Source organism: Cydia fagiglandana, chromosome 9, assembly GCF_963556715.1.
Source record: "Cydia fagiglandana chromosome 9, ilCydFagi1.1, whole genome shotgun sequence".
Lineage (NCBI taxonomy): Eukaryota > Metazoa > Arthropoda > Insecta > Lepidoptera > Tortricidae > Cydia > Cydia fagiglandana.
In genome coordinates this window covers 19,065,741-19,078,816 of record NC_085940.1, presented here as the reverse complement: position 1 = coordinate 19,078,816, position 13,076 = coordinate 19,065,741, and the positions used below count along the sequence as shown (strand labels likewise).

Below are 13,076 nucleotides of genomic sequence, written 5' to 3'. Positions count from 1 at the left end.
AGCTAAGAACCGATAGGCGATGGATCCGGCAGTTACATGTAATGCTCGTAGTGCAGTCCACACGCAAAATGTGTGTTATATTACACGTTACAGCCGTCTGGACCCGGCTTCATGAATCACAAATATTCACAAAGGTGGCGGACAGAAAAGACAGCTCGGTACTGGTACGTACCGGTGCGCTTGCGCTCCCTACGGAAACAAATCAGCGATCGGCGCCTTTGGCGACGTCTTTATGGGTTTGACGGGAAGTCCTGTAGTTAAGTTATGTCGGGCAGTGTAATCAAACTGTAGGTATTAAAAGGGGCCCACTGATTAACAGTCCGCCGGACGGTATCGGCCTGTCAGTTAGAACAAAAAGTTGACAGTTCCGACCAACTGTGACAGGCCGATACCGTCCGGCGGACTGTTAATCAGTGGACACCTTATACTCACAGAGATTCAGAAGTCCAAGCTGAAGGTTTGCCAACGCGCCATGGAGCGCAGTATTCTAGGTGTTAACTGATTGCATAAGAAACACCACACCGCTCTAAAACCGCTGACGTGGGCGAGAAAACCGCAAGGCTAAAATGGGACTGGGCCGGTCACGTCTACCGCATGCATCCGGAGAGGTGGGCTAGCTTAGCCACCAAGTGGATGCCGGTAGGGGGTCGTGGAAGCGCCAGGCCCAAACGGAGATGGCGGGATGACCTGGACAGCTTCCTGAATATCTGGCCAGAGGAATCAAATCGGGAGACATGGGAATTAAGGGCAGATAGGCCTTTGCCCAGCAGTGGGACCCTCAAAAAGGCTAGGAAAAAGAAATTAGCTTTTAGTCCGCCTTATTCACCGTAGTAGGGCCATCGAACGACAATAAGGGTGGCGTTCGGACGTCAACTGCGAGCTGTTGCGGCGTTGTTGTTGCCACCGCTCTGTATCTATACATTTCCTTTATACAATGAGTGACGTTCGCAAACGTACCGTGACGTGACTACAACTATCTAGTAAAACGGACCAGACACTAAGGTCACGGCATTCACGGCGAAGTCAAAATCATTGACATTGGTCTTTCGCACGATATAATCATAGTCCAATTGTAATTAGACCTTACAGACATAATTATTGACGTCACTGTGCTTTCAATCTAGTTAATAAATAATACTTAGATGCTCGGACAAAGGAAGGGAAGTCCGCACAGCAGATCAAGGCTAGATTACTTGAAGATGTAGATCTAAAAGCAATGATTATTTGATAACGATTTGCAACATCCGTCGTTTAATCAAATGGCGGTCCAATGTTCTCCAACTATTACTGTAAAGTTCCTTAAGCACGCGGCCGTTTTATGCAATAAACGCAGCGTTGAGGATGACGAATGACTCACGTTAGACCGGGCCGTGCCTGGGCCGAGGCATATTATACTCTACTCTTTGGCCGAGGCGTCCGGTAAGTATGTCATTTTCTATGACGGCTGATCGGCGATCACGTGGTGCTAGTGATCCAAAAGAACGAGCCCTGTTAGCTCTTTTTTAGAGCTCGATCGCCTCATCCCTTGAAGCCTAAAAGGCTAAAAGCCTATTTTTATGATTAAATTAAAAAGGCTCTTAATTAATTAAATAAATAAAAGCGGCCAAGTGCGAGTCGGACTCGCCCATGAAGGGTTCCGTACCAGCGAGTAACATAATAAAATTGCGGTTTAATAACCACGTCATAAATGACGTATTATTTAAAAAAAAAACTAGATCTCGTTCAAACCAATTTTCGGTGGAAGTTTGCATGGTAATGTACATCATATATTTTTTTTAGATTTATCATTCTCTTATTTTAGAAGTTACAGGGGGGGGGGACACACATTTTACCACTTTGGAAGTGTCTCTCGCGCAAACTATTCAGTTTAGAAAAAAATTATATTAGAAACTACAATATGATTTTTGAAGACCTATCCATAGACACACCACACGTATGGGTATGATGAAAAAAAAATTTTGAGTTTCAGTTTTAAGTATGGGGAACCCCCAAAATTTATTGTTTTTTTTTGTGAAAATCTTAATGCGGTTCACAGAATACATCTACTTACCAAGTTTCAAGAGTATAGTTCTTATAGTTTCGGAAAAAAGTGGCTGTGACATACACGGACAGACAGACGGAGAGACATAACGAATCTATAAGGGTTCCGTTTTATTGCCATTTGGCTACGGAACCCTAAAAAGAGCTAACAGGGCTCGAGTCTTTTGGATCACTAATATCACTATGTGGTGTTTTCCATGGAAAACGAAGCGCCGGAAGCTCCGGGTCGGACACGGCCCGGTCTAACGTGAGTCAGCTTCGCGATTCGTTTGCCCAGACCCATTTTACTTAAGAGCCCTTATTCCTTAGAGCGTTCGCCGATTTTGCGAAATAACACTCGATAGATGGCGCTGGCGCTTGATACGCGAGCGCCGGCAAAGCTATGCGCGTTTCAACGCAGACGAGAATAATATTGATACTTTTCAATTTAATTTGCAAGTAAATTTATTTTAACGTTATATTGGCACTCTTTTATAAGCATGATAGTAGTGAATAGAGTGTATGTGTTGAGAAAATATATAACCAACGACGAATAAATAATAATGATTGTTTACCTATGTCATGGAATTATTGCGACAAGTTCATCATTGAAGTCAAGGAACTATTCAAGTCAGTTCACCAAGGAAGTTGAATAATTAAATGTTTGAAAGATAATATTATACTAAATTATAGTATATATACATACGGTGTTGCTTATTTCGTCGAAATTGAAATTTTCTATGTCTCAACCCCTTAAATTATTCTCTTTCACTAAAAAACAAATGTGTATTTTTTTCAGAATTTTCAATTATGTTTTAGGGGTCGCTACCGAATTTTGAAAATTTGCACCCTCCATACAAGATTATTTTTTTTAGTCTTTTTTCTTGTTTTTTTTTATATGAATCAACGGGTCAGGATCAGGGTGTATTAATGTGCAGTTTAACATAAAATAATACCACTATTTTTTTAAAGCTTATTATGCGTGTTTTAGGCGTTCTAAATATTCATTCAGCAGTGCGCACTCCTAAAATAGGAATAAAAATTAAAATATATTGACTATACCTAGTATTGAATTACATGTAAATAGCTTCCATATACTTTGACTCACTGTCTCACTAATTAAAACCTAAAAATTAAAAAAAAATCATAATGTATGAAGGATTCAAATTTTCTAAATTCGGTAGCGACCCCTAAAACGAAATAAAAAATTCTAATTGTTTTTTAGTGAAAGAGAACAATTTAAGGGGGTGAGACATAGAAAATTTTAATTTCGACGAAATAAGCAACACCCTAATATATACCTGTATGCATATACAGGGTACCCAAATATAAGGGCATTCCCGTTGACAGGGAGCTTTAGTGATTATACTGAGCAACTTTTAGTATGGGACCTACACCGAAATCGCAAAAAAAAAATTACTGTTTCATAGATTTTGGCTAGTCCATTTTCTATGGGAGGGTACATTTTTTAGCAACCATTTTCTTGCTAGCAACGGAAAAGCACTTATTTTTTGGCCACCCTGTATAAAAACAATAAATTTGATAGTACTAACAATGTAACAACTCTCTGCCACCCAGATTTTTGATGTAAATTTTTAGGAGTGGAGGGGGGGGGGGGGCTCACAACTTGATCTTGATATCTGTATCATTTAAGCCACTAGGCCAAGTTTAGTATCATTTTCGTATAAATCGGGGGTGCCGAATTCATTGTCATTATCATTATCATCATCAGGTGTCACCATTCCGAAGTAAAAACACATAAAATATGAAGAAAAAAAATACTTTTTTTAATTCCTCTTCACACTTAAACTGCTGAACCAATTTAGTTAAACCCACATTATAGACGGGTCTAACGCGGGTATGTGAGTTAATATGTGTTCAAAACGCGAAAGTTTAAAATATTCAATTTAGTTCATATTTGGTAGGTACAGAGATAGTTTGAGTCCCAGGGAATAACATAGCAAACTTTTAATCTCAAAAATTATCCCTTAAGGATGTGAAAAGGGAGGAAGCAAATGAAGCTTTATTTGTAAGTATATAAAATAAAATAATATTAATAATCTATCAACCGCATCTAGATCGATAGTGCTCGTCAAGGCAAATCTATTGAGCCCAAATACGATGGAGTTATGATGAGTAGATTCGGAGTTCTGGTGACCAACTCCTGACTCCATCATGAGAACCTGGGCTTCATCTAGATCGATGGTGCTTGTCGGGGCAAATCTATTGATCCCAAACACGATGCAGTTATGATGAGTAGATTAGGACTTCTGGCGACCAACTCCTAACTCCATCTCATTAATGGAGTCAGGAGTTGGTCACCAGAAGGGGCTCGTGACTCTGGACATCATCTAGATAGATGGTGCTCGTCAGGGCAAATCTAATGAGCCCAAACACCATGGAGTTATAATGAGTAGATGAGGATTTCTGGTGACCAACTCCTGACTCCATCATGAGAACCTGGCCTTCATCTAGATCAATGGTGCTCGTCGGGGCAAATCTATTGAGCCCAAACACGATGGACTTATGATGAGTAGATTAGGACTTCTGGTGACCATCTCATCATGGAGTCAGGAGTTGGTCACCAGAAGGGTCTCATGACCCTGGACCTCATCTAGACAGATGATGCTCGTCAGGGCAAATCTAATGAACCCAAACACGATGGAGTGATAATAAGTAGATTAGGAGTTCTGGTGACCAACTCCTGAGTCCATCATGAGAACCTGGACCTCATCTAGATCCGTGGTGTTCGTCAAGGCAAATCCATGGAGCCCAAACACGATGGAGTTAAGATGAGTAGATTAGGAGTTCGGTGGCCAATTCCTGACTCCATCAAGAGAACCTGGACATCATGCAGGTCGTCCGGGTATAATTAAAATGCAAACCCTAACCAGAATTCAAGTTACACTGAAAATCTATCACATAAGCGAGAGTCGGTTGTTAAAATTTAATATGGTGTGAAAAATGTACTCTCCCTTGCATCAAGATTTTCTAATCATAGTATACAACAGTTCTCGGAACTCGCTCAATGTTTACGAAGCAATGAGCGCCTGACGATCGAGCGCAGGTCCGTTCCCTAAGCGCGCTCGGCGGAGAATGAGCGCGCGGCGTCGCTGCAGCGTGATTTATAGGTCTTTTAAAAAAATATATATTTACGGCAAGGTAGGTCCTATAGTTATGATTTTTTTTTTATGAGTAAACATAAAGTTACAGTTTGTTAAAAGATTTTTTTTGTAGCAAAATATAAGTCCAATTAGCGATAAAAAAATGTAATGTAACCCTGTTTTCACCAAAAAAATGAAGAAAACTCGGAAGGTATTTTATCATGTTTTTTAAATGAAAGTTCGATTTTCAAGCATGTAAGCCCCTCGTATAACATATGATGAGTTGAATTGTAATCATTCATATACCAAATGATTCTTGTTTACTGGAAAATTGAGAGCCGAAACGACCCTTCTCACAGCAAATTTTGAAAAAGACTTCTAAGAAAACTCATTTATTTTAGGTTCAAAAAGAGAAAATGAAAATTAGAACGTTTGCAGCCCCTAGTTTAAGAAATGATTATTTAAGTACGTTATCAGTTTTTGAATAAATACTAATAGTTACGTCGTAATCTTGAATGAAAAAATTAAGGTAAAAAAGTTTTAAGTTAAACGGTTTTATTTTAATCAGATGTGTACCAAAAACTAGAAAATAAAAATTATTATACTAATCGGAGTTCTATATATGTAATACCTATGTTTCTTTTCTGGGCAGTATTCATGCAAGACGTGTAGCAAAATGTAGTTTTCTCGAGTCTTATTCTAAACGCCACTTTTCGACACTATGTCAGTGGATTAAGTATTAATCGGATTTTTTTCTCAGACTAAAATAAAAACGTGGGGCGTTGGAATAAAAGTACGTTGGGAAATAAAATACATTCATATATTTGGAAAAGAAATATTAGTAAACATAACTAGAAATCATTATAACACAATTTTATCTTTTTCTACGTTATACCTAGCTCAGAAAGGTCCACATTTCATTGTATATTTTTACTTTTATAGATCTTACTCAACATTTTTAAATACTAACGCCCCACGTTTTTATTTTAGTCTGAGAAAAAAATCCGATTAATACTTAATCCACTGACATAGTGTCGAAAAGTGGCGTTTAGAATAAGACTCGAGAAAACTACATTTTGCTACACGTCTTGCATGAATACTGCCCAGAAAAGAAACATAGGTATTACATATATAGAACTCCGATTAGTATAATAATTTTTATTTTCTAGTTTTTGGTACACATCTGATTAAAATAAAACCGTTTAACTTAAAACTTTTTTACCTTAATTTTATTTTTAAGTTTTTAGTTGAGAGCCTCGAACAGAGAACAATGGTTCAAGTGTCTTGATTGCGAAGGCCGAAGGCCGAGCTCCGCGTAGGGCCGTAGGCCCGAAGCGTCCGGCAGGTTAGTGCTCAAACAGAGAACAATGGTTCAAGTGTCTTAATTGCGAAGGCCGAAGGCCGAGCTCCGCGTAGGGCCGTAGGCCCGAAGCGTCCGGCAGGTTAGTGCTCAAACAGAGAACAATGGTTCAAGTGTCTTAATTGCGAAGGCCGAAGGCCGAGCTCCGCGTAGGGCCGTAGGCCCGAAGCGTCCGGCAGGTTAGTGCTCAAACAGAGAACAATGGTTCAAGTGTCTTAATTGCGAAGGCCGAAGGCCGAGCTCCGCGTAGGGCCGTAGGCCCGAAGCGCCCGGCAGGTTAGTGCTCGAACAGAGAACATTGGTTCAAGTGTCTTAATTGCGAAGGTCGAAGGCCGAGCTCCGCGTAGGGCCGAAGGCCCGAAGCGTCCGGCAGATTAGTGCTCGAACAGAGAACATTGGTTCAAGTGTCTTAATTGCGAAGGCCGAAGGCCGAGCTCCGCGTAGGGCCGTAGGCCAAAAGCTCCCGGCAGGTTAGTGCTCGAACAGAGAACATTGGTTCAAGTGTCTTAATTGCGAAGGCCGAAGGCCGAGCTCCGCGTAGGGCCGTAGGCCCGAAACGTCCGGCAGGTTCGAACAGAGAACAATGGTTAAGTGTTTTAATTGCGAAGGCCGAAGGCCGAGCTCCGCGTAGGGCCGTAGGCCCGAAACGTCCGGCAGGTTCGAACAGAGAACAATGGTTAAGTGTCTTAATCGCGAAGGCCGAAGGCCGAGCTCCACGTAGGGCCGAAGGCCCAAGCGTCCGGCAGGTTAGTGCTCAAACAGAGAACAATGGTTCAAGTGGCTTAATTGCGAAGGCCGAAGGCCGAGCTCCGCGTAGGGCCGTAGGCCCGAAGCGTCTGGCAGGTTAGTGCTCAAACAGAGAACAATGGTTCAAGTGTCTTAATTGCGAAGGCCGAAGGCCGAGCTCCGCGTAGGGCCGTAGGCCCGAAGCGCCCGGCAGGTTAGTGCTCGAACAGAGAACATTGGTTCAAGTGTCTTAATTGCGAAGGTCGAAGGCCGAGCTCCGCGTAGGGCCGTAGGCCCGAAGCGTCCGGCAGATTAGTGATCGAACAGAGAACAATGGTTCAAGTGTCTTAATTGCGAAGGCCGAAGGCCGAGCTCCGCGTAGGGCCGTAGGCCCGAAGCGTCCGGCAGGTTAGTGCTCAAACAGAGAACAATCGTTAAGTGTCTTAATTGCGAAGGCCGAAGGCCGAGCTCCGCGTAGGGCCGTAGGCCCCGAAGCGTCCGGCAGGTTAGTGCTCAAACAGAGAACAATGGTTCAAGTGTCTTAATTGCGAAGGCCGAAGGCCGAGCTCCGCGTAGGGCCGTAGGCCCGAAGCGCCCGGCAGGTTAGTGCTCGAACAGAGAACATTGGTTCAAGTGTCTTAATTGCGAAGGCCGAAGGCCGAGCTCCGCGTAGGGCCGAAGGCCCGAAGCGTCCGGCAGATTAGTGATCGAACAGAGAACAATGGTTCAAGTGTCTTAATTGCGAAGGCCGAAGGCCGAGCTCCGCGTAGGGCCGTAGGCCCGAAGCTCCCGGCAGGTTAGTGCTCGAACAGAGAACAATGGTTCAAGTGTCTTAATTGCGAAGGCCGAAGGCCGAGCTCCACGTAGGGCCGTAGGCCCGAAGCGTCCGGCAGGTTAGTGCTCAAACAGAGAACAATCGTTAAGTGTCTTAATTGCGAAGGCCGAAGGCCGAGCTCCGCGTAGGGCCGTAGGCCCGAAGCGTCCGGCAGGTTAGTGCTCGAACAGAGAACAATGGTTCAAGTGTCTTAATTGCGAAGGCCGAAGGCCGAGCTCCGCGTAGGGCCGTAGGCCCGAAGCGCCCGGCAGGTTAGTGCTCGAACAGAGAACATTGGTTCAAGTGTCTTAATCGCGAAGGCCGAAGGCCGAGCTCCGCGTAGGGCCGAAGGCCCGAAGCGTCCGGCAGGTTAGTGCTCGAACAGAGAACAATGGTTCAAGTGTCTTAATTGCGAAGGCCGAAGGCCGAGCTCCGCGTAGGGCCGTAGGCCCGAAGCTCCCGGCAGGTTAGTGCTCGAACAGAGAACAATGGTTCAAGTGTCTTAATTGCGAAGGCCGAAGGCCGAGCTCCGCGTAGGGCCGTAGGCCCGAAGCTCCCGGCAGGTTCGAACAGAGAACAATGGTTAAGTGTCTTAATCGCGAAGGCCGAAGGCCGAGCTCCACGTAGGGCCGAAGGCCCAAGCGTCCGGCAGGTTAGTGCTCAAACAGAGAACAATGGTTCAAGTGGCTTAATCGCGAAGGCCGAAGGCCGAGCTCCGCGTAGGGCCGTAGGCCCGAAGCGTCCGGCAGGTTAGTGCTCAAACAGAGAACAATGATTCAAGTGTCTTAATTGCGAAGGCCGAAGGCCGAGCTCCGCGTAGGGCCGTAGGCCCGAAGCGTCCGGCAGGTTAGTGCTCAAACAGAGAACAATGGTTCAAGTGTCTTAATTGCGAAGGCCGAAGGCCGAGCTCCGCGTAGGGCCGTAGGCCCGAAGCGTCCGGCAGGTTAGTGCTCAAACAGAGAACAATGGTTCAAGTGTCTTAATTGCGAAGGCCGAAGGCCGAGCTCCGCGTAGGGCCGTAGGCCCGAAGCGTCCGGCAGGTTAGTGCTCAAACAGAGAACAATGGTTCAAGTGTCTTAATTGCGAAGGCCGAAGGCCGAGCTCCGCGTAGGGCCGTAGGCCCGAAGCGCCCGGCAGGTTAGTGCTCGAACAGAGAACATTGGTTCAAGTGTCTTAATTGCGAAGGTCGAAGGCCGAGCTCCGCGTAGGGCCGAAGGCCCGAAGCGTCCGGCAGATTAGTGATCGAACAGAGAACAATGGTTCAAGTGTCTTAATTGCGAAGGCCGAAGGCCGAGCTCCGCGTAGGGCCGTAGGCCCGAAGCTCCCGGCAGGTTAGTGCTCGAACAGAGAACAATGGTTAAGTGTTTTAATTGCGAAGGCCGAAGGCCGAGCTCCGCGTAGGGCCGTAGGCCCGAAACGTCCGGCAGGTTCGAACAGAGAACAATGGTTAAGTGTCTTAATCGCGAAGGCCGAAGGCCGAGCTCCACGTAGGGCCGAAGGCCCAAGCGTCCGGCAGGTTAGTGCTCATGTCTAAATGCGAAGGCCAAAAGCCGAGCACCGCGTAAGGTCGAAGGCTCGAAGCGCCCTCATACTAAAATGATTACCTACTTGGGACTTCGCATATTTTCCAAGCTATACCTATAGTGTGGGCAGGCCACAACTTGCATCATCAGGAGTTGGAGGTCATTTTTAAATGCTAATGCCCCTACTGCCTAATACTTCAAATCCTACTTTGAAGTCAGAAATGTATTAATCTTGGTGGTTAAGGCAGACAGTAACCCTGCAGCATGAGACAGAACTGATGAGTTGGGAGGACAATATGAAGCGCAAATGCTTCTACCCAAAACAATGAGCACTTCTTTCAAATTGACACATTCGCCAACCTGTCGGTTATGGCAGGCAGTAACCTTGCATCATCACGATCGAGGAGTTGGAGGTCATTATTAAATGCAAGTGCCCCTGTCCAATACTTTAAATCCTACTATGAAATCAGAACTTTATTAATCTTGGTGGTTAAGGCAGGCAGTAACCCTGCAGCATCAGAACTGATGACTTGGGAGGACAATATTAAACGTAAATGCCTCTTTCTAAAACATAGAGCACTACCTTAAAATTGACACATTCTCTAACCTGTCGGTTACGGCAGGCAGTAACCTTGCATCATCACGATCGAGGAGTTGGAGGCCATTATTAAATGCAAGTGCCCCTGCCTAATACTTAAAATCCTATTCTAGTATCAGAACTGTATCAATCCTGGTGGTTAAGGCAGGCAGTAACCGTGCAGCATCAGAACTGAAGAGTTGGATGTCAGTAATAAGTCACTAAGGATTTGTTTCATAGCAACAATAATATAGTTAAACTAGCAAGTCTGTAATACTCTCGGTTATGGTAAGCAGTGTTTCTGCAGCATCAGGGTTTAAGGTCCAGGGTTGAAAATATTATAAAAAGTCATTGTCACCGGGACTTGATACGGATGCCAAATTTCATCGAAATCGGTTGAGTAGAAGTGGTCGAAAAATCGATTGCAAGATTTGAAGCACATATATATATATATATATGTAGATATATACAAAGAAGATACGGGGTCAAGCTAAATAAAACCGTTTAATAATAAGGCAGGCAGTAACCGTGCAGCATCAGAACTGAAGAGTTGGATGTCAGTAATAAGTCACTAAGGATTTGTTTCATAGCAACAATAATATAGTTAAACTAGCAAGTCTGTAATACTCTCGGTTATGGTAAGCAGTGTTTCTGCAGCATCAGGGTTTAAGGTCCAGGGTTGAAAATATTATAAAAAGTCATTGTCACCGGGACTTGATACGGATGCCAAATTTCATCGAAATCGGTTGAGTAGAAGTGGTCGAAAAATCGATTGCAAGATTTGAAGCACATATATATATATATATATGTAGATATATACAAAGAAGATACGGGGTCAAGCTAAATAAAACCGTTTAAAAAGGAAGCATTTTGCAAAATACGCTCGTCTGTAGGAGTAAGGACTCTTATTTCTACGCACGAGCTGCAAGTTTAAGTAGCTGCGTCAATTTGAACAGTTTGTGTGATAACAGAACGATAAATTGAACATTACAGATAGTCCTAAACCAATAGATCGTAACTCACTACGCGGGACCATATGATTTTAATGGAGATACGACCTTTTGGATTAGTGTAGCTGTTATACTATCGGTTGACGACTGTAGGTAGAACAATAACCTGCGGAATACTTTCATGGTCGTTGAATCTTGCGTAAGAGTGAAGTTAGAGCTTATATTTAGTTTTTTTTTTATGTAGGTACATATAAACATATACATTATATATAATTTGTACGTATGACTGAGAGAAGAATAAAACGGTCTAATTGCGGGTATATTTTAAAGGCAGATTTTTTATTAAGAAAACATTAGGGCATTGTAAAAATCTTTTTTCAAGTCATCAAAAAGTAAAAACTTAATTTTGCTCCACGAGTGAGGTGTCAGTTTTGACAAGTCACTACCTCCGCCAAAAACTATCCATACTGTAAACATAGATAGCAAGTGTGACGGGTGCAGTTAATGAAGAATTCTTTTGAAAATACGAATAAGTACCTAACTAATTCTTGGACATCATTCGGCGGTTCGTGGTCTCGGCCGCCATTACGCTTTGTACTGCCGCTCCGGCTATCCTCCAGTGCATCGTGAAGGCCTATCACCGTACATCATGCGTTAATACTTTGTATTATGAAATATTTTACTTGTAATCTATTACTGTATTTTGGCAAAGGCCCATGAGGCTGCCACTTCTCCAATAAACAAATAAACATAGATAATTTGAGTACTAATAATTATTATATTTCTTCCAGAATCCAACGTGTTCCCGCCATCAGACGGCGGTTGGCGACGCGGCGCGGCGCGGCGCGCGCGAGCGCTCTGCTCCGCTAAAACGTTACGTAGAAGGTTGCCCATACTGGAATGGTTGCCTCAGTACTCGATACGGAAGGGAGTCTCAGACCTTATCGCCGGTGAGTACCTTAATATCTGTTTCCTACGTCGAATGGTAGCTGGCACTGCCACTAAAACATTATGTAGAAGGTTTCCCATACTGAAATGGTTGCTTGAGTATTCCTTACTGGCGTGTATCTCATACTTGGTGTGTTTCTTGAAAGTCCTCTGCTTCGCTGAAACATTACGTAGAAGGTTACCCATACTAGAGTGGTTAATACCGAAGTATGTACTTACTAGTAGTAAGTTACTACTTATCGTTTACCAATACCATGTGTGTGGTGGTCGAAAATCTTGTATTTACGAGTAAGCCTCGGTTGTGCGCTTGAGGGCAGCAAAAATCGTTCTCGAGAAAAAATGCCAAGGATGACTAAAAAGGCTACTCATACTGAAGTAGGTATACTCCTAAGTACCTACTATAGACGTAGATATTACATGCCCTCTGCTCGGCCAAAAATAAATATTACAAAAAAATATGACCCTTTCAAAATCAAATCAAATAATCAAATATCAGGCAACCAAGCTAAGCTAAGCTTTACAGCGCGACCTTTAATTCCTTACTTAAATTAACCAATCTGCGATTGCAATATTTTTAACTAATTATCTTACTATTTGAATTTAAATTATTTAGCTCTTGGCACTTTGTTTTTATCTACTTTTTACCTACGTTTTTACTAAACAAAAATGCTAAAAGGCACCGAGTGTCTCCGTGACCTGACCAGAACGGTATGTAGGTGAAATTTCATGCCACCTGATTCAATATAGCTACTAGCTCACCCGTGAAAGGCAACCAGGCAGTCTGAGAACCTAGATAAATAGGATCAGTCATTAGCTAGTATTTTTTTTTCTTTTCACTTCAATATTTTCTTTTCTCTGTTTCCTAAACTGATTGAAATTAAATATAATAATTTATTTTCACTCTTCAAAGTTCCCTTTGAGCGATTCTGTTTTATTCTATTAGTAAAATCGTTGCAGACTTTTCTTGGTCTAACTCTACCTACCTACGCCTCATTTTAAAATGACTTGATGAAATTATATGAAACTTAAGACATTTGAATGTCAGTGCCAAGTTC

General features: G+C 43.2%; 2 protein-coding genes and 1 long non-coding RNA gene across 4 annotated transcripts in view; 2 read left to right on the top strand and 1 right to left on the bottom strand.

The window, feature by feature from the left end:
• LOC134667540 (prominin-like protein) overlaps positions 1-13,076 on the bottom strand; it is a 494,736-nt gene that overhangs the window by 316,791 nt on the left and 164,869 nt on the right. The gene's annotated exons all lie outside the window — the stretch shown is intronic.
• The window catches only part of LOC134667574 (uncharacterized), a 92,990-nt gene that overhangs the window by 19,196 nt on the left and 60,718 nt on the right, over positions 1-13,076 (top strand). The gene's annotated exons all lie outside the window — the stretch shown is intronic.
• Positions 1-13,076, top strand: part of LOC134667544 (sodium-independent sulfate anion transporter-like) — a 53,547-nt gene that overhangs the window by 17,456 nt on the left and 23,015 nt on the right. Inside the window, exon 2 of the mRNA XM_063524968.1 lies at positions 11,865-12,023. Coding sequence (XP_063381038.1) covers positions 11,865-12,023 — 159 coding nt within the window. The remainder of the gene's footprint in view (positions 1-11,864; positions 12,024-13,076) is intronic.